Source organism: Gymnoscopelus braueri (assembly GCF_963280865.1).
Source record: "Gymnoscopelus braueri genome assembly, chromosome: 13".
In the NCBI taxonomy this organism is placed as follows: Eukaryota; Metazoa; Chordata; class Actinopteri; order Myctophiformes; family Myctophidae; genus Gymnoscopelus; species Gymnoscopelus braueri.
Window position 1 is genome coordinate 39,657,692 of NC_137615.1, and position 25,500 is coordinate 39,683,191.

Consider the following 25,500-nt stretch of genomic DNA (forward strand, 5'->3'; position numbering starts at 1 on the left):
CCCAGTCAATCAAAAATCTTTATTCTTGATGATCAAGCTTCCAAAAAAATTGGCTAAATTTAAGTTTAAAATGTACACAAAAAAAACAGACATTAATTAATTTAACAACGACTGGTGAGATATACACGCATTCCCAACTTAATTCACAGGCAAGTTACATTGCTTGATAATGAAATATAATAACAAAAGCACAGCCACACAATCTCAGTTAAATTGCCCTGGGCTACCACTGTAATAGGTAGCCTATTATGTATGTAAATTGGTGCTATAAGTGATAATTGTATGTATAACCATTTATACAGCACCTGCTAGTGGACATGCTATGTAACTGCAGTGTAAACATATGCCTGAACCAATTTCCTTAGCATACAAACACAGGTAGTAATTGAGTTTCACTCATTGAACCCATAGGACTTTGTATTGTAGATCCAGTGCATTATTTCCATTATTCGTTAGTTTCCTCTGATTTCATTGTATTGTATTGGTTACTCATACCATAGGATTAGTAAGGCAAGTACATTATTCCAAATAAATGATCCAGGAACTCTATGGACGATGTACTGTATAGTAATGCCTACCTGTAGGATTTATTAGGGTGCTGTCCAGACAATGTCCTCAGCCCAAACTGCTGGAATATTCTTTGGGATAGGCCTATACTAAAGGACTTGGATGAGCTACATGGCATGGATCTAGCCCAGACGGGGTCTAGAGGTCAGATAGTATCCTTGTAGGACTTTCTTCCACAGGTCAGGGGTCAGGGGTCCTTTTCCTCCACATCACTGGTTCTCAACGTCGGTGACCACCAGGGACCACAAATGGAACCTTACGGGTCTGTCACTCGTGAGAGTGTACAAATGGAACCAAATGAACCCTTGCGTTAATTGAACACTGTTACAGCGTAGATTGTGGTTCCAAGGGTAAGTATGGGTCCATTTGGACCCCTAGTGGACCCCAGACCAGACGTTGAGAAACAGTGCTCTATACACCACGCCACTCTACTCCTTATTCTCCCACAGAATTACTCTTATGATCTCTTGATCCATTAATCAAATTTGACAACATCTTTTAACGATAGTATGCACATTTTACAGTAGCTTAATTTTTTTGTGATAGATAGATAGATAGATAGATAGATAGATAGATAGATAGATAGATAGATGCTCATTTATATCAATAATTAAGAAATTGAAAAAGACAGCTATAACTCAAACACATCAGTCATTTTTATTACTGCTACATCATGGACGTGATGTCCTTTACTCGGGTGTCACTTATGGTCATTCAGCTAAATCGCTGTGAAGCTTATCTTAAGAAGGAAATAATACACAATACAATGCTGACTTGCTGTCAAAGAAAGGCAAACATAAACTTAGACAACAGTAAGAATAGTTAAGTGAAGCAGAATGTACACTTTCGAAGACATGACCCTTGAGCCCTGACCTCTACCTTCATAACAAAGCTCATTTCCAGGCTGTCAACAACCATGAGCGATATGTATACAAAACAAAAAGGAGAAAAAAAGCCTTTGTTTATGGAACCATTTTTGCTTGCCAGACACCTTAGGAAATATTACTGTGTTTATATTAGAAGGGAAATACATGCACCATCTGTTAAATAAAATGTGACACCTAGCATGCAAAGTTTATATCTAGACAGAAATAAATGCTCAAGTTTGGCTTATCAACTAGATTGAATGGCTTGTATAGCACCCGAAAAAAGGCTACTCCAAAAAAAAAAAGACTTCTTAAGCACATGGAATTGACCTGCTGCAATGTAATTTTTCAAGATCTTACAAAACAAATGGGCAACTCTTGTTTCCAATTTCCCATTTTATTCACATACAAGGGAGCTGGTATCGACCGCTTTCAGTCTCAGGGTTTTTTATTTGTATTAAATTAGATGCTTTTTCCTCCATTTATTTGCTTCTGTCCCATGGGTGTTTTCTGTAGCCCCAAGAATCCCAGACAGTCCATTGAAACTGCGCAAAAAGAGAGAGATGGGCACATGTTTCGACTAAGCTCATCAATATTATTCTCATCTCTTCCGCACATTTATCCGTCAGCTGCCTCATCATTCGTACAACCCATCCCTCCCTCCATTTCCTTCATTCCGCCAGTTCCCTAGATTCCCTACCACATAATTCTCCTGAGAAAACAACAAACACACACACACTACTCTCCTCACTTCTTGACAATACAGGCTTTCTAATAAAAGCAGGGTTGGCCAACACCAGTCCTGTTTTCTTTCACTCTTTTCTCCATCTCCCTACTCCCCCCCCCAACCTCATTATTTAAAAAAAGATTCCCTCAGTTTTTCCGATAGCGGTTCTTTGCTGGTTTCTCACCACAGCCGGTAGCCTCACAGGAGGACAGGCCGGGCTGCTTGGCATTGACGCTGCTGAGGAGGGCAGGCAGCTCGTGTGTGATTGCCTTCTCGATCTTCTCCAGGAGACAACCTCCCATGTAGGAGCACTGAGACGGCAGGGCTTTGAAGTTGCCGATCGGATTGATGCCAAAGAAGTCACGGTATGCGTCGCGGTTGGGAAGGTCAAATTTGCTGACGTTGGTCTTGGCCAGAATGGACTTGAAGATGTAGAATTTGTCGGGGTCATCCACAATCTCCTTGAAGACCAGGTCAGCGTCACTGAAGTAGCTCATTTTGTCTTTGAAGGTCTGGACATACCGGTCGACCAGGAGAGCATGGATGCGCACGCGGATGCCGTGCTGGCGGATGAAGGCGATCTTGTTCTCCAGGCGGTTCTCAATCACCTGGTTGAGGTCCTCCAGGAGGGAGATTTCTTCACGCTTGAAGAGCTCACGGCTGGTGTCGGGGGCATAGTCGTACGGCCAGAAGGAGCTGACATAGACTCGGGGAGGCTCGGTCACGTTGATGAGGGGGGCTAAACTCCAGAACAGGGCTCCATAAACCCTCATCAAGTCCTGGGTGGCCAGGTTGTCAGCCTTGTTGAGGATGATGCGGATCTGGGACTCACGGCCCTTCAGCTGCCTGAAGAGCATCTCCAGCTCCAGCCCCACGTCCAGCTTGGTGGGGTCAAACGTTACGAAGATCAGGTCAGCGCGGTCGATGAACCACTGGCAAACATCGTTGAAGGGGTAGCCTGGATAGAAAAAGAGAACGTTTATATAAGCATACTTATCGCCATTGAGATCTTATGGCCTCAAAAAGATGAAATTAAATAAATAAATAAAACTGGTCATAAAACCACAATATATTATACATGAGAAAGGATGCACTTTTTTAGGTCAAATATATTCAACAAGATGAATTGTGTCTCACCTCTCTCTTGCTGCTTGCGGTTCTCAATAATTCCAGGTGTGTCTACAAAGGTGACACGTTCCAGCAGCTTGTGGGGCATCTCAATTCCGATCAGCTTCTCTAGAAAGTTCTGGCCAAACTTCTCCAGAGGTGAGAAAGAGCGGGAGCTGTCTGCTGCCATGACAATACCCTCCACAGAGCGGACCTTCTCCCCGTGCATGATTACAGTAAACTCAGAGGTAGTGGGTTCAGCACCTGAGGACAAGGGGATTATAACATATTTCATACACAAAGATGATTCAAAGTGTTTTACATAAGGCATTAAAAGGCATTTAAACTTTATAAAAGGGACAAAAGGCATTTCAAGAATCTTATATAGGAGACTCAAACCCAGACCACTAGGGGGACTCAAAGCCCATGAAACTGGTGGTGCAACAAATGGGTCTCTGAACCCACACAATATAAAATGTATTCTAATTCATTCATCCCCTAGCAGTGTTCAAAAAATGTCTCGGAAATTAGAAGTCGGTTTTGTTTGGTATCTTGTGTATTCTTGGTTAATGTTTTAGATTTTAAGATACTTTCATTTTGTTAAGTTTGAATTATGTTTTAATGTTTTATATTGCACTTAAATGTGTGCTTGAATCCAAGACGATTTCCTTTTCTGTGAAAGGTTTATTGGGTTGTGGGTGGGAGAAGGGAGTGGGTTAGATTGTGTGGAGTTCACTTTACTCCACTTTAGGCAATTTTGCATATAACCTTGCTGATTTAATATGTATTATGTTAAAATGGACGTTTAAATGTTCTGCTTTTTAATGCTGTGGACCCCAGGAAAAGTAGCTGTTGCCATGTGAGGTAGCTAATGGAGATCTAAGTAAACATTAAACTCAACTAATATAGGATTATGAGAGTCAAACCCATTTTCAAATGTATAATGTATATTTCTCAGAAGGACTTTTGTATTGTTGCCACTGTCGCACAATTGCTTGCTCAGGGTGGGACAACGTCGGGTCTCTGTAAAGTGTCTTGAGACAACTTGTTGTGATTTGACACTTTAATAAAATTGAATTTAATTGAATTATTGTTGATTATTGATTAAATGGATCTGTTAACCCACACACATCAATCAATCAATTGGACTAATCAACAATAGAAGGAATAAAATAGGTTAATGAAGGAGGCATAACTTGAAATTCAGCATTTTGATTAACAAGTGCTGAAATGATTAGCAAGTGCTGAAACACTAATTAACTCCTTTGATTAACCTTTTTAATAAAAGTCAGTGGAGAACATGAAAATCTGGATTTAAAAGCAGTCAGAGTTGGTTCACGTCTCATCTAGAAATTTGTTCCAGCTCTGTGTTGCATGATAACTAAAAAATGGAAATAGTTAGACCGGTCCTGGGCGACCTGAGACTTCTTGAGGGTTCATAATGTAAAAGCAAGTCAGGGATGTATTTTGGCCCTAAACCACTAAATCATTAAAGGATGAGCAACAATATTTTAAACGTATTACTCTCTTTTTTCCCCTCCCTTTTTTGGGGGAGATGTGACAAAGACCATTACAGGAGCCTATAACCTAGTGGACATAATGGACTAGAGTGTCTAAGCCTTGTTTGGACCTAAGATGATAGTGTGACTTAATAATTGACTTGATATGGCTATTCAAATTTAGATCTGAATCCATAATTACTGCAAGATTTCTGGCTTGTCCAAAGACAGGAAGTCAAGGTCAGCACTTTAAGCATTTCTTGGCACCAAATACAATCATCTTAATTTTTTTCTTAATCTTAATCATCTTTCATTTGCCAATCATTTATTTTGTCCATGGCACTGATATAGCAAATTTATAGGACAGTAGTCACTTGATGAAAGCTATGTAAATTTGACTGTCATCCGCACAATTATGGTAGGCAATTTAGTTTTACAGCGAGGCCGAAGGCCAAAACTGTCCAGAACAGGGTTTGTCTGTGTATGCATGTGTCTGTCCCCACAAAAGTAGATCACAGGTCATGTTGCTACATACATTGAGGATGCATGAAATAGCGCCACCTGCAGCCATAAACGAATGCAGCATGAACACAAGACAAAAGTGGTTTAGGCATGGCTTCTGTGAGGTTAAGTTTAGGGTAGAGATAAAGGGAGGCATTTATCAAGCCCATAGCTAGAAGATGTGAAACGTAACTGGTTGCAGTATGTAGGCGCCCGGCTCAAAAAGTTAAACCATGAGTGAGCTGTCAGTATTGTAGGCCAGTTGATAATGTATGCATTTGAGAATAAGATTTAGCAAATCTTTTAGTTACACCAACATTGTTCTTGTGAAGTTTTGGAGACATAGACTGTCATCGCATTAAACAACATGCCCACAAGCCACCAGTTTGTCGATGTGGCACCACATTGTGATTTGTGTAGCTTCATTTAAAAGAAAAACGGTACACTATATTGATAGCTACAGATTGGACATGGAGGCCTCGTTGTTATTAGGCACTGTGTCTTGTTTTGAATAGTTTGGCAGGCTTAACAGGAGAATATATGTAGTTGCCAATTAAAACAAGTCCCTGTCTTGAAAAAAGACAAAACAGATCAATTTGGGTCTGTTCTGATCTACCTACCTACCAACCTAGTTTCCAAGTCTGCAGTATGGTCTGCAGTATTGAACAGAGCACTAAGTTCCAGTAATGCTAGGATTGGAATTCTGTTCTTCAGAGCAGTCTCAGCGTTGTGATGTAAACTCTGTCATGTTTACCAAGTACATTTTATGTGCCTTTAGTGACATTTTGTTTTACATGTAAGTATTGATGGCTTGTCTAATGCTTTGAATTTGATTTAAAAATCATTTAAAAAAAGAGAGAGAGAGAGAGAGAAAAGGAAAAGAGAGAAGACACAAAGTTGTGAACACAGCAAATGGGTAACCTACCTGTGTAGAGCTGGTAGGGACCTTCTTTCAAGCCAAGGAGATAGTTGATCATGGAGGACTTGCCTACACTCCAGGGTCCCAGGAACAACACCATGGGCTTGGATGTAATCTCTCCATCTGTAAAGTAAGAACAGGACAGCAATTGGCATAAAACGGGGTAGCAAAGGAATGACTCGCCGTGCAAGTTAAGCTCAGCAAATTGGAAAATAATAATGAAAGAAAGCAAAACTATCAACAAATTATGTGAGGATTAAAAGAAAATACAGCTTCCATTTTTGGACCAAAATAACAATACTCCAAAAATGTCACTCATGTTGGAGATGAACAAAGTTTTTGATTCTTAGACTCCCAGCGCAGCACAAAAACGTGTCTTCATTCAAGGCTTGAAAAGGCTGACAAATAAAAGAAATAAAAGGGATCTAGAACATATAAAAGCAGTACACTGTTCATGCACTGTACTCATGCTAGGATTTTACAAACAGTAGCATAAGGCAACCTCAACCAAATGCTGCAGCCAGGTCTTAAACAAACATGTCAATACATTGATAAAAGACAAGTCATATAAATGGACAAAGCTTCCATAGCAAGCTGAGGTGTGTGTGAGTGGACATGGTGTTGGAGTGGCAGGGCTCAGTTGTACTGCGTTATTCACCCAATTATACATATCAATCTTTAAAAAAAAGTGTATATTGAAAAAAATAAAAGTGAAAGAAAAAGGGAGTTCTTCCTGATTTCTTTTTTCAAAAACGAAACATTTCTAAATGTATTTTTTGATTTTATGGCATTTAAGACTATATACTGCACATACTGTATAAGTAACATAGATTGTGACAGAGCACATTTATAATTGTAATTATATAATTATTATATAATATTCTACTATATAATAAGGAAACCTCTGTCATCAAATCCTGTCTGTTCTGCACGGTTCTCCTCAGAGGCTTGAGCAATTGATCCGAACTTGCACACGGCCATTGATCATTAGCATATGCACACAACCACAACGCCTGTTTTTCACTTTCCCAAAATTGAAGAAGTTTTTAGCGATTTTGTGTAAACGCCAGAGATTCCGAGATTCCGAGTTCGGCCTATGGGATCATCTGTCGTCATGGTTACAGCGCAGCAAGCTATGGGATCAAACTGCGCATGCGTGGAGTTACTGCTGCCGAGCCCGAGTGCCGACCACGGCCAATGCGTTTTATGTGCGGGAGGGCGCTTTTATATAATCTTCATAGCACTAGCACGCAGATTCACATGTGCAATGTTCGAATCCAGGTTGTGTTATTAGCACACATAGCTTCACTCAAACAGCTTAAACATCAACTTCTCATGGTTGCGGGAGAGAGAGAGAGCACATCACCGGCTATGGACTAATTATAATTTCAGAATTTATATTCCAATGACTTCCCCAACCCTCCAATAATATTGGAGCACATGTTATGTGCGTCCAACATTTCTTTGCATAGGCCAGCACAGCACATGCACCCCCTTCATAGTACACCTCAACTGAACATCTAAGTCACTGTTTGTTTTGTTTTTTTAACAGCTGTTTAAATTATTGTTAATCATCTTGCCCATTTAGATTTTGCCAATCTCCCCCCATGTGTCCTGCAGTCCCTGTCGCTGCCAACTAAGATCCCTAGTCTTGGTCGTGGGGTAGATGTAGCGTTGCAGACTACCATGAGACTCCTTCGATACACATGGAGTCGCCAGTCGCTTCTTCTCTCCTGCCCACTGAACAGGCGTGCTGACCAACCAGTAGGAGTTGGTAGTGTAGCCACAAAAACACAATGCCTGGCCAAGGCAGAGGGTGGTGGTGGGTTGTGGTTGTGGTTTTAACTCTACAACACCCAGATGTCCCATTAAATTACCATTTCATATTATTAGAATATGTTAGTTCCTGGTATATTGTTTAGTATATAGCCCAGAGTCATTTTGAAACTATGTATTTAGTTCAGAATTATACACTTATAATAAGTTCATTAGGAAGGGTCTTTGAATTTGTGCATTCACTTTTCAATAGTTAAGACCACCCCTCATTAGTATTTTTCTCAACTCTGCAACACAACAAAACAATCTTGAATGATATATTGAAAGAATTTGCCAAAGTGTTAACAGTGTAAATGATAATGACAGCACAGATGGAATGGTGGTGTGATTCCAGTCATAGTTTGATTGCCAAAAACAATCAAACCGGTCCATTATAACGACCAATGTGACTGGGATCATAAAGGCATGATGATAGATGAAGGGGGGAGGGGTGGGGGCAGAGCACCTCAGGCAGTGCCATGCATAGAGAAGCCCCCCATTATACCCACCTGTGTTGGAGGCCCCCAGGGTTCGTCCGGGGTAGGCTGTTAGATGAGTGGATAAATAAGTGTGAAGTCAAGAGAGAGATAAAAGGAATAGGAGGTTTCAGAAAGAGGGAAGACAACTCAGTGAGGGTGAGGGGTTTCTAGAAGTTACCGGGGGGAGGGGAGTAATGTTAAAAAAAGGAAAATCATGGAAGGGATGGTAGATGTTGGGTGGAATCTAATTCCATATTTGACATGATATCAAACATGTACTTCTACAATGGCTTGTGTGATTTTATTTGGCTCTTTCCAATTCTCCTGCCATGAGGATTTTAGATTTGAGTTCATATAGGCCTAATCTATTATTGCACAGAAATGTAATCACTTAGGCTAAGCCGTATGCACTTTGTCATATGACACATAGCAAAAATAGCTCTACAAGCTCTACAAGCTCATTGTGAGCTTGTAGAGCTGCTATTTTCACTATTTGTCATAATTTTTTAGAAGAAAATATAATAATAATCTCTTGCCTATAACGATATGCCCAAAATAGGGACCCCCAGGGTTAATGTGGTTAAAATCCTCCCCACCTCAGTACAAGTTGAAAGCTTCTATCTAGGCATGGAATATAGTTGGTGTTCGATGAGTTAGCATGCACACCAAGCTTGTCAAGCCACAAGATGAGTTGTGCTGTTTGTTCTTTGGCAGTTAATTGTAGAAAGGAGAGTGGAAAGAGTAGTTGGAAAAAGCTAAAGCTTGTCCCAAAAAAGAAGAAAAATAAAAGAACATGCAGGGGAGAAATGGGGAATGAATAATAGTAGAAAATTATAGTATACCTTTATCCATCAGCGCCAAGAATGCCATTGCTTTCAAACACAGCCAGGTTTAACACGGGGCATTCTCAGAGAGAGAACGTTTTAGGATTAAAGGCGGTGAAAGTGATGTTTTTGTAAAGATATTTATATATATTTAATATATTTTGATAGTAAATATTGCTATCGATTATTTCTTATTATTTCTACTCAACTTATTTTAACTAATAAATATCACTTACACCTCCTTTAAATATAATTTTAGGTAGCCTATTATTACATTAAAATGTTGCTTTAATATCCATTGGTGAACCATGAACCCAAGAAGTAGCCATTCCTCTCCAGGATAAACAAGAATTGAAGTAACATACTTAGTATGTCATTAAGCCTAAGAGCCCAGTGGTTTGTGTGATTATGACGATGTGTGTGTATGAACCAGTCAACAGACCAGTCTCCAAATCAACTCCAACATTGAACTCACACACTAGAACAAGGTGAAGCACAATGCACACACAGCCAAAGCGTCCAGCATACCTGAGATCTCATGTTGTCTCAGCTCATTGTACTTGTAGGCCTGTTCCATGGGCTTGATAGCCGTGCGGTAGATCTTGCTTAACTTCTCCAGAGCCCCTGGAGGACAAGAAAGAAAACAAAAAACAGACGAGACGAGAGAATTAAAAAGTGGGTGAGACTAAGATACGTTTGAAACTGTTGGGATAGATGGAGAAACGAGTTAATGTAAAAGGTCCTCCAGCAGCCCCTAGAGGCCATGCTGCTCCTTACACCCAACAGGACCGATGTAGGTTGACCTGAGGACAGTGTCAGAGCTCAAATTTGTATTACTATTTGTGCCAGAATTGGGGGAATACAGTATGGTATATTAATACATAGCCTATTGTAAACAACAACAAAAGCTTTATAGGGAAATAAAATAAAACACCATAGTTAAAGTGCCATAAGGGTCATAAGCAGATCTACAAACTCATAAACACATTGCATCGTGAGTTTGTGACGCATTGTGAGCTTGTAGATCGCCTATTGTGGGTGCATGACACGGCACGCCACCAAGCATAAATCAGCCATATCGACTTCTTACCTGTATAGTCTCGTGCCTCAGTTGCCTCAGTTGCGAGCCGCAATGTCTCGTCAATGTGAGATCTGTCTCTGAGGGGGAGGCCCTCAGTGGAGACCTCTTCCGCCACAGACTCATCTGTAAAAAAAAAAGCAAAAAAAAAAAGCCATAAGCTTCACAATGATGCAACTACCAGTCCAGACCAATACTTCCAATTGTAGTGTTTGTAATAGGGGCCTTAATTTTTTTAATCTAACTGCAATTTAGGCCAGTGGTTCTCAAAGTGGGGTTTGGGGACACCCATGTGTCCTTGAGGGGGTTCCAGGGGGTCTACAACAAAATGAGTTAATATATCATCAAAATCAGTCCAACCACTTTAACCCTATTTCATACGTTGGCTATTCGAAAGCAGTCGATCTACAAGCTCACAACACAACGTATGGTATCTGCTATTTTCAACAGATGTTGGCATAATCTTGAAAAGGTTTAACAACAGAAATGTTATGAAGGTCCCTGGCACAAAATCCTTTCAAACGGGAGATCATGGCTAAATCCGTTTCACATGAAGATGTTTAGAACCACTGATTTAGGCATACACAAACAAAAGAGCCAAGACTGAGAGACTGGAAGGAGTCCACCTCTGTCTTCTCCCTTTAGTGGCATCATGACAGCTCAGCAGTGAGAGTCAAGTAGGCCCAGATGCCAGGGTTTAGCAAACGTAATTAGCTGTTTCGTGACAGTTTTATAGTACAGTTCAGGCAAGGAGAGAACATGTATACTCTTAGACTGATAGATAACGGCATGTTGTAAATGTTCCATAAAGCCGTGCTACGAGGCTGATTATGTTATTTCTTCTTGAGCTGCGTCGATCAATGCAAATCAATATAGGCTGTGTTGCCACTGCTGGGAATGTCTGTCTGTGTGCCACGAAGATAACTGACAAGTTAAGATTCTGCAGGACAGTTTTAAAGCTGAAATCTGTGAGTTTTATGTCCTAAGTGTGAGAGATCAAACATCTGCCACTTAGCCAAGAAAGCATCCGTGCCTGCCTGGACAGGGAAGATATTACGCTCATACTGTAAACTCCAAGCAGCATGCACTAAAACACCAGGGTCTACATGTCTCAATGGAAGAGACCACCTCCCACCACTGCAGATGTGTTAGTTATATTGTATTAACAGGCCTACTCTACCATACCTCTGTCTGTTTGACTGACTGACTGACTGACTGACTGACTGTCTGTCTGTCTGTCTGTCTGTCTGTCTGTCTGTCTGTCTGTCTGTCTGTCTGTCTGTCTGTCTGTCTGTCTGTCTGTCTGTCTGTCTGTCTGTCTGTCTGTCTGTCTGTCTGTCTGTCTGTCTGACTGACTGACTGACTGACTGACTGACTGACTGACTGTCTGTCTGTCTGTCTGTCTGACTGACTGACTGACTGACTGACTGTCTGTCTGTCTGTTAGAACTAGAGTAAACTGTGAATGGACAGAGTTTGCAGGTAAATCTGGCTGCGCTCCCAATAATTTTAACAGCCAAGACATATTAATCAATGCAATAATACCCGCGGACATAAAGCATATCTCTCTACCTACAAATCAATGTGACATCAGTAGGAATAATCTCATCCAAACTTAGCCAGAGAGAGAGAGAGAGAGAGAGAGAGAGAGAGAGAGAGAGAGAGAGAGAGAGAGAGAGAGAGAGAGAGAATGTATTTACACTAGACTAGTGCTGTGTGACATCTCCATATTTGAATGTATCATATTGCTTAGATCACAGCTGCTAATACAAGCCACTCTCAATTTAGAAATGGCGTGACTAAAAATAGCCAGACAAAGACATTTGTTTGACGTCGCCATGGCTTTACAACAACAGAACATGGAGATAGTGACTAGAGGGACTCCCCCTGGTTTCATAACAGATGAGGAGGAGAACATTGACAGGACCAGAGCTAGACCAGCACTCCCCCATTGCCCACTGTACTGGAGACAATGATATGTAATCCTCTGCCTTTCTTCTAAATTTAAAACCCTTGTCAGGGACTTATCAGCCTGTTGGACCAGCCCATTGTGGAACAAGTCCGTTTATATGGCCACACTACTGAGACCAGCACCCACCCATTGTATTTCTCACACACGCACCCACAAGCTGGGGTCCTATATATAGGTAGTTAGGCCAGGGACATAGGCCTATTCAAAGCCCACACTACCATGACCAGGGGAGGTTAGACTCTGTGCTGTCATGGGACTATATGCAACTCCCACATTCGGTATTGACACTTCCCCACAAGTGTTGACTGATTTATTATTATTTTAATTTGGGGTATTATTTTCCTCTTTCCCATTCAGAGAGGCGAGTGTAGATAGACAGGAAACCAGTGGTGGAAAAAGTATTCACATTTCTTCAGTAAAAGTATCAATACTGCAGTAAAAAGTAAAATTCCGGAATTCAAAATTTACTTGAGTAAAAGTACAAAAGTATTGGTATCAAAATGTACTTAAAGTACGAAAAATAAAACTACTAAAATGTTTGAAAATAGCCGATCTACAAGCTCACAACGCGTGGCGATGCCACGCATTGTGAGCTTATAGATCGGCTATTTTCAAATAGTTTAAAATAATTTATAATTTATATCTGCAAAGTAACTAGTGTCTAAAGTTTTCAAATAATTGTAGTGGAGTAAAAGTACAATATTTGCCTCTGAAATGTAGTGGAGTAGAAGTAAAAGTTTTGGAAATTGGAAATACTCAAGTAAAGTACAAATACCTCAAAATTGTACTTAAGTAAACGTACTTACTTTCCACCACTGCTGGAAACTGAGGGCACAGGCAGAGTCTAATTATTCAAACTCGGACGCTTGCGACTGGCAAGTAGCATGTGGTGACTGGCTAATTTCGGTGTTGTCTATTTTCAAAGGCACTCACTTGATCTGAGCATATGCTTGAGTAATTATTCATAAGGATTAGTGCTTATAATAGATGCCGACGACCGGGGGTGGGGGGGGGCTTATTTGTACATTAAAACTTTGAGATACAGTAGATATTCTATGATTATGATATTAATGTGAAATATTGTGATACGTCTTTATGCGTCCACCTTGGCAGAGGAGTTGACAACAGCCTTGCCAACGGAGTTAATGATAATCTCAAATATAAGGAAGATCATCATATTGATTTGTTTAAATGGTAAAAATCTGCCCTCACACAGGACCAGAGTGAATAGAACATTTACATATTTCCGCTGAACACAACTTCCTGATCCCAGCTTGTAACTGGCAGAAGTCCTGGCTGAGCCCAGGCCATGCCATGTCTCTTGTGTATAACGATCATTACAAATCACAAACCCACTTATGTAGAGCTGGGGTTCCCAAACCTTTCCAGGCCAAGGACCCCCAAATAGACATATAGCCTCTGGCTGAACATTTTTGAAAGGTTTTGATTAGAGTATAATAATGAGATGCCCAAAACAGGGATGCCAACAATGTTATGAATTTCATTTGAATGGAAATTTAAAAATAAAATCTGGGGAGGGGGGGTGGGCTTTGAAAACCACTGGTTTTGTGGATTAAGTCAGTGGGGTGGCAGTGGTTCAGTTCAATCCTCGGCTTCTCTTGGCTTAATAACAAAGTGTCCTTGAGAAAGACACCGAAACTGCTCACGATGAGCAGTTGCGTGGGAGCCTCCACCATCGGTGTATGAATATAATGCAGACTTGCAACACAGTTAATCGAACAAACCAATTTAATCGATTATAAAAAACAATCCATTATTATAAATGTATCGATTGGGGGAGTCACTCATGATCTATCCGTCTGCATTTCCTGTTTCTGTTTCTGTAGATCTGTCCGAATAAAGACAATCTATTCTTACATTATCTAATTTATCTATTTTTTTCCAGGTAGATTCGCTGAATAAAAAGTAAAATAAATACTTTCTTCAATTGAATAAAAAAAGTAATAGATAGAATAACCACTAAGAAAAGAATCAATAGTTGTAGCCTTAGACCATTTACAGTACATTTTAGGCCAATGAGTAAAAGCTTCAGCTCATGGTATTTTTTCAATCAAGGAAATTCAATGTAAGCCAGTTTCTGGGATCGAACTGTTTTCATGCCAATGTGACTGAAACATCTGGTTTGCTCTACAGTCTAGTATCAGAATGTTCCAACACCATTGCAAATTACTGCTACATTGCCAACTTTGCTATCCCAGTAGGGTGAAATTTAAAGCTCCTGGAATTTTCTCACATCACTTTTGTTGGAGCTTGCATGAGAGTGGTTTCTGAGCTAGAAACAATGAGAAGCATCAAAGGTCCAAAGGAGAGGTCAAGGAGGGTGATCCTGAGCTCAAGACGCAATTTCATAAACCTTATTCCTTGAAACAGCTACCGTAACCACATGCTCTTTAACCAATACATCACAATTACACGCGATTAGCTACGATCTTATGGCATCATATCGTGTCACCACCATTCCTTTTGTAGATCAATCAAAATAATACTGAAATATAATTTGCACTCTATTGAGAGTCAAAGGGTATGTTCTGATGATGATTTGCATCATGTATGGCATTATGTTGTCTCAGATATAATTCCTAGCTGCTTCCTGACAATTGGAGCCGTACTAAAGTTGCTTGGCTGTAAATATTTGCCTCCCTCTAGACAGAAACCATGTCCATTTAATATATCCATTCAGCATCTCAGTCCTCTCAGACACATTATTTGTTTCAAGGACGATGCTATCTCCTAAGTGGAGATACTCTATGGCTGCTTAACCACTTAGATCTTACATAGGCCTACTTTGTTGACCGGGGCCCCCCAGGGCTCTATACACGGCCCCTCCTTTTTTATTGTCTACTACACCAAATCTCTTCGTTGAAAATAGCTGATCGGCTATTTTGCCCAATGCTCGGGTATTATGAAATGCCCTGAATGGCGATGCTACGGTTTAAGGGGTTAAATTAGCACCAAGCTACTGTGGGTATGAGGCAATGTTAATTTTCTCACACTTACAGCATTTCTTTTCAAGTGTCTATGATTGACTCATGGATCAAATTACGAGTAGTCGTCCAAACGCCAAGCTGGCACTGCAGTGACATATTGATCCATTAATGAATCTCTTCACTCACATTACACCGGGGCACCACTGTAAAAACACACCACAGGAGATGCTGTTTTCCTAATGGCATAATATACTGTACTTCAGGCTTTCACTGAGCACGCGACAGATGCTCCTTTCAGCAAAGTGGAGGCTGTGACACGCTGCTTGTTAAGGAGCAGCGCTGCTACACCCTCAACCTGCTAAAAATAGCCGTGCGTAATCGTGCTCCCAGCATGGCACAGCACGAGAACAAGAGCAGCCAAAAGGTTAACAGTCTGGACAAAAGGGGTACAGTGCCTCAGAAACCATAATTGATAACAAAATCTATAATAGAGGTTCCAAAGACCGATACTACAGGAGACAAGATTATTGTGGACAGAGTACGAGGGAAGATTAACCACGTAAAGCCCTATATACTTCATTGTATAACGAATAGCGAAAATAGAGCAATCTTGAAAGTATTATCACTATTCAAGAATTTTGAACATCTTTGAGAATGTCCGCCTGTATTGACATGCCCAAAATAGGGCCGCCAGGTTGAAAGTGTTTTAAGGATGTAAGAGGACATCAATCTGTCCTGTCCTCCTGAGTGGAGGTCAACGGCATGTAACATCATCCGTCCAAATTCTTCTGCTCAAATTCTACTACAATGGCTTTTATTGGATGAATGTAACACACAATGCAAAGCACTAAATGCAGACCATTTATAGACCATCATCCATCCCATGTTTTGTTATGTGAAGTCTCACAAAGTGGGAATAACATTTTAAAAATATAGAAACCCAGTGAATGTAATATCATTAAACATGCATATATATATAAAACATTTTAAAAAATCACACCCAGTGTGAAGTGGGCGGTGTCTTGTTAGCTAATCACAATACTGAATGAGTCAACCAATCATGTACAAAAAATAAATACATTTATTTAAACACTTTTTATGAAAGAGTGAACCACAATGTGTGATTCACTTAAAAAAAAACATAAATGTGTTTTTTTTAAGTGCATAGTCCTATTTATAGGGCTATGCACATGTGTCATGTTTCCCAAGCCAATCACAGTCCTGAATAGACTGTGATTGGCCAATCACGGTGCAGGGTTAGGGGGGTACACTGGTGGCCAATCACAGTGCAGGATTTGGTGTGCAAATATCCAAACCTCACATATAGGGGCGTTTTCACCGCCCAAAAAGCATTTGTTCACGTAAATGTGTGTGTTTACAGGGAATTGTGGGCAATGGGGATTATTGTATGGCTCCCAGGCAACAGAAACACCCCACTCCCCTGCTCAGGGAGTGGGGTGGGACATTTCGAATTTGGATTGGGACGACCCAAGGGTTACATCCAGCTACATCCACCCTAAATCCTGATGTGTCATTCTGAAGTACCAACTGTACCCAGACTGTTCCTAGACATTGTAGACATCTTTCACTATAGCTTCTCACCATGCCCCAAGTTAGCTGCAGGTCAAAGTGAGTTCAAGTATAACAGGAAATATAATGGTATTTGTATAGGTCAACCTGAAGTTACCTCCACCCGTGATTCCCACCCGTTTGGTTATGGACGAAAAATGTTCAGTTTCAGATATTATGCATTATGTTGAACAAGATAATCTCCACACATAAAAACACATTACGGAACCACGCAGGCACACGTAAAATGAAAGCAAATGACAGCTTCAAATTCATGGTTGTGATAGAAACAAATGTTTTAAAAGTCATAGAATAAAACATGAATCTCTCTTAGGCTTTCAAACTGGCATCCCTATTTTGGGTCCATATATTGGGATGTCATTATGGGTGAAAATAAAAGAAAAAAGACAGATCTACAAGCTCAAAATGCGTTGCGATGCCTTGTGAGCTTGTAGATTGGCTATTTTGTCGTGTTTTAGGACTACAAACTGTAGTATATAGACCTGTGTGGACTGCACCAGTAGCATATTTGATTAGAGACATTTGAACAGATACACTACAAACACTCCTAATAGGAGAAAAACGTTTGGTGCAAGGCTGCAATGGATATGCATAAAAGTATGGCTATCACCAGCTATATGGTCTATCTTACAACCCTGCATTCACTGATTCTGCAAGAGCAGGATGACCTAGTAGGGATCGAAAACGGAGGGTCAGCTGACAGCACAGTATACGTTTGAGGTACGGATCACATCTTCTCAAAGCATTATACCTGTCAGCGTTAGGCAGCACACAGAGCTTAGTGAAACTGCTGTAACTCGAGGCGTCATTGAGAGCAGTCATGTCTTTTGACACAAGCCTCTTGAGAGGGCCTTAAACTGCCGTGAACTTGTTAACGCCTGCCCCGCCAGTCGAGCCCCGACGCAGGCCCCCTGGACTGAGCAGCACAAAGATCAGAGAGTGTGTCTTGCCTGTGGACAGCAAACCTTGCATCAGTCCCGGAGCACTCTAAATTAACCCCGCAGGCGCCGGGGGAGCAGATATGAACCCCGGACATCTGTCACTGAGACCCATGTGTCCTGATTGAGCCTGTTGCCAGGCAACCGTCCTCGGTTTGGGGAAACATTCCGACGGCACCAGCCTATCCTGTAGGAATGTCGGTGATTTGTCCTCAGTGGCTGAGTAAGTCACACCTCAATTATATAGCAGTATTAGCTCAACGCTGTAAACGGAGCTGATGGTCACATTCACGATGTGGATTGGGAACTCAGTGATTATGAATTATGAACAATGTGACAAAAACACTTTTCAAAGCTTTAGATCAATTAGTAGCCAAAAGCAATTAATAAGTCAATCAATCACTCACTATTCATCATAGGACACAGCTAATTTGATAGTTTTGAACTATAAAACTAAAAGAGAATGTATATTTAGCGTATACTCTACTCTGAATAGTGTGTGTGTGTGTGTGTGTGTGTGTGTGTGTGTGTGTGTGTGTGTGTGTGTGTGTGTGTGTGTGTGTGTGTGTGTGTGTGTGTGTGTGTGTGTGTGTGTGTGTGTGTGTGTGTGTGTGTGTGATATAGTACAGTGTCTGCTTGCGCGTGTGTGTTTGTGTGTGTGTGTGTGTGTGTGTGTGTGTGTGTGTGTGTGTGTGTGTGTGTGTGTTATAGTACAGTGTCTGCTTGCGCGTGTGTGTGTGTGTGTGTGTGTGTGTGTGTGTGTGTGTGTGTGTGTGTGTGTGTGTGTGTGTGTGTGTGTGTGTGTGTGTGTGTGTGTGTGTGTGTGTGTGTGTGTGTGTGTCTGTGTGTGTGTGTATGTGTGTGTGTGTGTGTGTGTGTGTGTGTGTGTGTGTGTGTGTGTGTGTGTGTGTGTGTGTGTGTGTGTATGTGTATAGTACAGTGTCTGCTTGCAGCACAGAGATCAATTGGATTAGATTGAACATGATGAGGGCTGTGAGGTCCGGAGTTTCTCCTCAAGAGGATCTTCCACTCAAGGGATTTCATAGGGTAGAGTCACTGGCAGACGACATATTTGAACATAAGTAGATTAACAAGAGTGTCATTCAATCCTAACAGACCATCTCTGCAGGATATGTCTTCATAGAGCACCTGGTCTAGCCAACTAACTGTTGTGCTGACAAATCAAATAACAGACAAAGAAATCCATAGATTTAACTTGCACTCACACTCAGTGGTGGAAAAAGTACTCAAATGATTTACTTAAGTAAAAGTACCAATACTGCAATATAGAAATACTATACTTACAAGTAAAAGTTGAGTAAAAGTACAAAAGTATTGGCATCAAAACTTACTTAAAGTACCAAAAGTAAAAGTACTAAAATGTTTGAAAATAGCACTTAAAGGACAACTTTGTTTTTTACAACAAGAGTTATTTTATTAGTTTGTAATGATAATAATTAAAAGATGAGTGTTTTAAAAAAATCATGTATTGCTTTCTATCATTATAGTGATTTTAGTGATTTTTAACTGGGGGGGCGGGGGCATTCTATCCATTGGTAAATAGTCATGAACGCAGCCTCCGATTTCCGTGAAACTTTGTACGCACATCCCAACTAGCCCAAGGAAGAAATGCCACCCTACATTTTTCAAATCAGCTTCATGGTGGCGCTGTAACAGGCAGATTCACGTTTTGGCCTATAACTCTTGAACTGTATAGTGTATATGCGTACAAAGTGTCACGGAAATCGGAGGCTGCGTTCATGACTATTTATCAATGGACAGAAAGCCCCGCCCCCCCCCAGTTAAAAATCACTAAAATCACTATAACGATAGAAAGCAATACATGATTTTTTTTAACACTCATCTTTTAATTATTATCATTACAAACTAATAAAATAACCCTTGTTGTAAAAAAAACAAAGTTGTCCTTTAAGTACAGCACTTAAGTAAATGTACTTAGTTACTTTTCACCACTGCTCACACTCCAAACTACTATCTATTTCCTCCCAAGCTAGGAGGTGGTCACAGGCTTGAGAACGGACAGAGCAGGCTGCACAGTGCCTGGTGGTGAGTCGGGGGCACGGGTGGCAACAGGTGCTGCTGGAGCTGGTACACCCCCATGACCAGAAATAGCCCTACAATGGGTCAGAAGATGGAAAGAGGATGGAGGGGGGGGGAGGAAAATGGCTATTTCCTATTTTAAGGGTGTGAGTGTTAGTCAGTCTGGAGACATCCCCATCCGACAGGCCTTGTGCTGCCTGTGTGACATGCAAAATGCCCATCACTTCTACTGTACTAGAACTGATCTGGCGTGCTATGCCACTGTCCACCTATAGGGGTCGCAAATACAGTGCTGCATTCGCACTTTAAAATTGGAGACAAAGCTATTGTGATAAGCAAAGCATATTCTGCTTATTAATCATTAAAAAAGAAAGACATTGGCTTTAGTCCACAATTAAAATGTCAGTGCAACTTCGACATAACATCTGTTGATATGTCCATGAAGTTCTGATCTTGATGTGTTAATCAAGACTACTGCAGGCCGGGTACAACGTCTAAACAGCGAGAAACATTCAAAGCACTTGTGCCGGGTTGCTTTTTAGGGCCAATCTTAGTGGCTTAAGGGCCTTCCAGACCAATGCCATAGGCCACCGGCCTATATGGAGCAGGCCATATCCGGGTGGTAAGTCGCGGGATCAATTCGAGGACACACGCAGGAAAATGGGAAGAGGACGAGGGGGTGGAAAGGAACTTTACGCTGGAGTGTTGATCTCATCCATACTATCCCTGCTCTCCTGTCCCTGAGCCAGAAGACGTCAAGTGACCTTGAGGCTGGAGCACGTGTCCCGTGGAGGGGTGGGGGAGTGAGCGGGCTGGCCGTGACTGGAGGGGTCCCCTCTAGTACTACTATCACCAGAGGGATGTCCCAGACATGCCGTCAGCGGAGAGCCAATGGATGCTTTCTGCAGCCAGTGCCAAAGACATTCTGCTGTATATCAATGAGGGCGATAGCATTGCAACTCCCAATGTAAACAGACTGGACTAAAACACAAACTAAGGTTGTTCAGAAACACAAATAACCCCGTTGTGAGATCAGCTCTTGGACTCACTCGACAGAAAAGCTTCGAGAGGGAGAAAACACTTTTTCACTCAGAATAAGTCAGGAACCTCATAGCCCAGAATGAAATTAGACGTTTACCTGTACTTTACTGGAAGCACCATTAGCACTAGCAGCACTCTAAAAGCCTTAGTTTATCCTTTGTGGAACAACTGTGTCACTCCCTGAAAATAACTGCTTAAAAAACACAAAACCCAAAAGACACAAATTTCCAAATCAGTTATTGTTAGAGAGTGACACGTCATACTGCCCTAAGACTAGGAGGTGCAAGGAGCCTGACCTATAGGGAGTAACAGCTTGGTCTTTGACCCCAGGAAAGTGTCTCTGTTTGTGACAACAGACATGACAGGCCACTGGGTCAACACAGCATTCCAGTCAATTACCCTTTTCCAGGAATAATTTTGCATCCGCAGACCTCTCTCTGATAAGGCACTGTACTCATGGGACAAGACATTGTAACAATTTCAAGAACAGATTTTTACATTTTTGGAGCCATGTAGTAAAGCCTTTAAAGAACATTAAGAATAGCTTCTTCAAAAGGCAAAGCATAATTATACCAGCTACTGTATATACCGGTATTACGTCAGTATGTCTATTTTAGTTAAATGATGCTGCCTACTGATGCGCATCTCAAATCAAATGGTAGACCATACTAATATATTAATCATCCAAATCATCAAAATACTGTAAATGAATGGCGTGCACCTTTTGCTGTGCAAAATGTAAGAGCCTTCTGTCCTAAATGCTATTAAATGGATAGTTCACCCCCAAAATGATTTTTTTTCTATCGATTAGTCACCCCATGGAGACTTTTTTTTCTTCTTTTTTTCGCATTCGTAAGCCAATAATTTGATGACCGACAGTGGTTCCAGTAGGAGACACAAAGAGTCTCCTTAGTGTCTCCTACCGGAACCGCTGCCTACCAGTCCGCTGGTCATCAAATTATTGGCTTAGGAACGACAAAAACTAAAAAAATATGAATTCAAGTCTCCATGGGGTGACTAATCGATAGAAAAAAAGGATGAACTATCCCTTTAAACTTGCTAGAATCACAGGCACACATGCACTTGTCATAACAAAGACTTTACAACACCAACATTAACGAACAGTTGCTCTGCTTCCGCCTTCACCGTTTTATCTGTGTAAAACACACACTCCCAATCAAACCACTCCTCAGAGCATGGAGCAGACAGACAGATGTTTGTATGACAACATGATAGCAACCGGACTTCACATTTAACCCATTCAAACCGGGAACGCACCTGTGTACCACTTTATCCATATTATGTACTTTGGTTATTAAAAAATAGCAGGTCTACAAGCTCATAGCACGGCAGCGAGTGCCGTGCTATGAGCTTGTAGATCTGCTATTTTCTTTATTATCCCCAACATTTGTGCAAATATTTGTATATATATATTTTTTTAAAGGGAACATTTGACTCAAATCTTTGCTTCTGGAGGTCCCTATTACAAAATGTTTTGAGATGGGGGCCCGCGGCCAAATACATTTAATTTTGGGGGTCCTTGACATGAAAAAGTTTGAGAACTCACTGATATAGCAACAGTAGTTTTTCAGAAAACTGTTAGGATTTAGAAGACATTTGTAGAATCGGCCTCAGTCTAAATGGATTAATTAGAGGGACACTGCATCTTCAGTCAATCTCTACGTATAGCTTCCTCTATCTGCTATAGATATCAAACTCAGAACACCAGTGCTGCTCACAACAGCCTAGCTTGTTGGCGCCATGTGTCTGCAGTGCAAGAAGTGAAATACACGGAAGCCAAATTTGAAACAGAAACATCAAAAGGCACACCACCAGCATGAGTCTGGAGGACAATTTATAATTCAGGCAATTGGGCGGATGCTCTTAGGCAGCTGTTCTCAAACGTTTTCATGTCAAGGACCCCCAAAATGATATGTATTCGTCCGTGGACCTCCCCCCATCTCAAAAACATTTTGTGCCAGGGATGTTTCAAAAATAGCAGATCTACAAGCTCTGCTATTTTTGAATAGCCAAAGTATAAAATATAGTTAAAGTGGTTCAAATGATTGTGACGCTATATTAACTAATTTTGCTGAGGACCCCCTGGTACTCGCCCAAGGACCCCTGGGGGTCCCCGGGGAATCAATGCTCTTAGGGGCCGGTCACTCCAAGCACTATAACTAAAACAATACCTATTCACAATTGTTTTTGTTATAGTTGTGGTGTGAACGATTTATTTTTTAACTATATCTTCATAGTTATAGTCATAGGGCTCTGTGTTTATCCAGAGCAACTTAGTGCAAGAGTGGAGTAAATGACATGAACCCTAGTCAACAAACAAAATGGTCAAGTAAAAAGAGTGCAAAGAGAACAATTAAGTTCTACAAAGTACTGTAACTATAGCAGGTAAACAATCAAACCTAGCATCTGCCTAAACGACATGCTATCGAAATAACACACTTAGCACTTGTGGACAAGCAAAATGGAGGCGTCTGAACGGAGGGAGTCTATGAAAGCCTGAGCTTCAACCCCGGCTCAAACCTCAGTCCGCCCCTCCTGCCCGGAGAATGCATGTCCCTATAAGGCCAGCTGCTGGGAATAAATTGTGATTGTGACAGTACAGGGTGACAGCAGCTGTCCAGCTTGTCGAAAGGGTAGTGAGTGGCTGGGAGGGGTGAGGGACTAGGGGGGAGGGGCTGTTGAGGGGAAGGGGAGGGGAGGGGTGGACCTACAGTGGACGGTGTAGGGTTTCAGGAGGCCTTCCAATCTTAGACACCTGGCTGGAATACGAAGGCCTGTCCCTCGGTTCTGGGACTAAATGCCCCCCGTCAAGGACGGACAAGGGTGACAGACAAGGGTAACTAACACTGGTGGACCCAGAAATCCATCCATGTGTCTGGATGGGGTAATGTGGATGTAAGCAGGTCACCACATCACTCAGCTCACATCATGTAGCCAGAAACCATTCAGCCGTGATCATCACTGTTAGACTATTGATAATATGCCCAGATAAAAATAAGTATAATTTGCATAAACCCCATCATTTAAAGTACGGAACAACTTTGAGATTGTGAAGCACAGAAAAAAACAATCTGTGGAGGCCTGTATGGTTGCTATCTTTCACGCTAAGCCCTTCCATCAGTTGGTTTCCAAGCTTTAAGACAGCCGACACACTGTGCATCCCCAGGAGACGCCAGGCTCCTCTGTTCTACAGCCCCACGTCGCTGTCTCATTTCTGTATAAAAACACATCGGGGGGGGATTGCATCCCCTCACACAGTATATGCTACACTTGCTGTTAACAGGCAACGTTTAAATAACTCTCTGGCAGACTTGGGTGACGCTATCTTCTTCTGACAGTGTGGCAGTATGTTCCCTCACTCTAAACTCACACGTTCTCCAGCCAGCTCCCCTGATATCCAACTCATTCACCTGACAAGAGGAATATTGGCCCAGTTTGTCAAGTGATCAACAGAACGGGTCGGACAGTGAAGTTGATCAAGGCTGACCAGGACTGACCGTTGCAACAATCTGAATCACAGTATCCGAATCATTGACAATACAATCCCTTTCCACTACATTATCTCCCAAACAAAGCAACAAAGTATGACCACAGTACTTATATTAAAACCAAAACTTACTGTACACCATGCCACTGACTCATATACTGCACATTAGCAGTATCTAAGCACACTAAAAGCAAATGCAGAGCAGAATGCAGACGCCCACTGCCATTGACCCTATTGAACAACACACAGTGGGAAAGAAGCTAGAAACGGACTCGTGTATAATGTGTTAAAATGTTTGAGCTTACCTGCTGTGGCCTGCAAGAGCAGCACGGAGACAAAGCAGCAGACTGAGACTAAACCCTTCATGATGGTTGCCAGGAGAACTATGATAGTCACACTGACTATATATACCACGGCGGGAAGGTTAAAGGGCATAGTGGGAAAAGGGGGTGCGGCATGGAGAAGGCCAGCGGGCGGGGGGTGGGGGGGGGGGGGAGAGGTGTGTGTGTGTGTGTGTGTGTGTGTGTGTGTGTGTGTGTGTGTGTGTGTGTGTGTGTGTGTGTGTGTGTGTGTGTGTGTGTGTGTGTGTGTGTGTGTGTGTGTGTGTGTGTGTGCCAGGCGTCACAGAGTCACAGCATACCAAAAGGCCCTTACGTATGCAAACAGCTGACTCCTTTTTAAACAGGTTGCAGCTTAGGGCTCTGCAATCGAGGCAAGGGACCCAAGCTCTAAAAATCAGTGTGAAGTCATTGCACATCACTATGGCAATAATAATAATACACTCATTACACAGGCTGACCAAAACATATTTTTAACCACTTGATGTAAGTGATATTTTTTTTGTTAAGACAAAATGTTTTTGTTAAACAAGTTGTAGCTCTATATTCCCATGGTAATCATCGCTATAGTTTGTTCAGGAACAGGGGTCTCCCCATCTCTTCAGCTCTTTAGTAAACTTAAAATACCTTTAAGTCCCATATAGCCTACTTTGTTATACTTCGCAGAAATAGCCGATCTACAAGCTCACAACATACTGTGTCAGTGAGTTTGTACATCTGCTA

General features: G+C 41.5%; 1 protein-coding gene across 2 annotated transcripts; it reads right to left on the reverse strand.

Annotated features, from left to right (window-relative positions):
- On the reverse strand, window positions 1-24,822 carry LOC308099285 (sarcalumenin-like). Of its 2 annotated transcripts, XM_080447990.1 has the most exons (7): window positions 24,745-24,822; window positions 10,395-10,508; window positions 9,833-9,928; window positions 8,511-8,546; window positions 6,193-6,309; window positions 3,298-3,531; window positions 1-3,118 (listed from the first exon to the last, which is right to left on the reverse strand). In XM_080447990.1, the coding sequence occupies exons 1-7, from the start codon at window positions 24,803-24,805 to the stop codon at window positions 2,307-2,309; spliced, it is 1,470 nt and encodes a 489-aa protein (XP_080304116.1). In that variant the 5' UTR covers window positions 24,806-24,822; the 3' UTR covers window positions 1-2,306. The 2 variants fall into 2 exon arrangements, with proteins under 2 accessions (XP_080304116.1, XP_080304117.1); XM_080447991.1 differs by lacking the exon at window positions 8,511-8,546.
- Window positions 24,823-25,500: the final 678 nt, after the last annotated feature.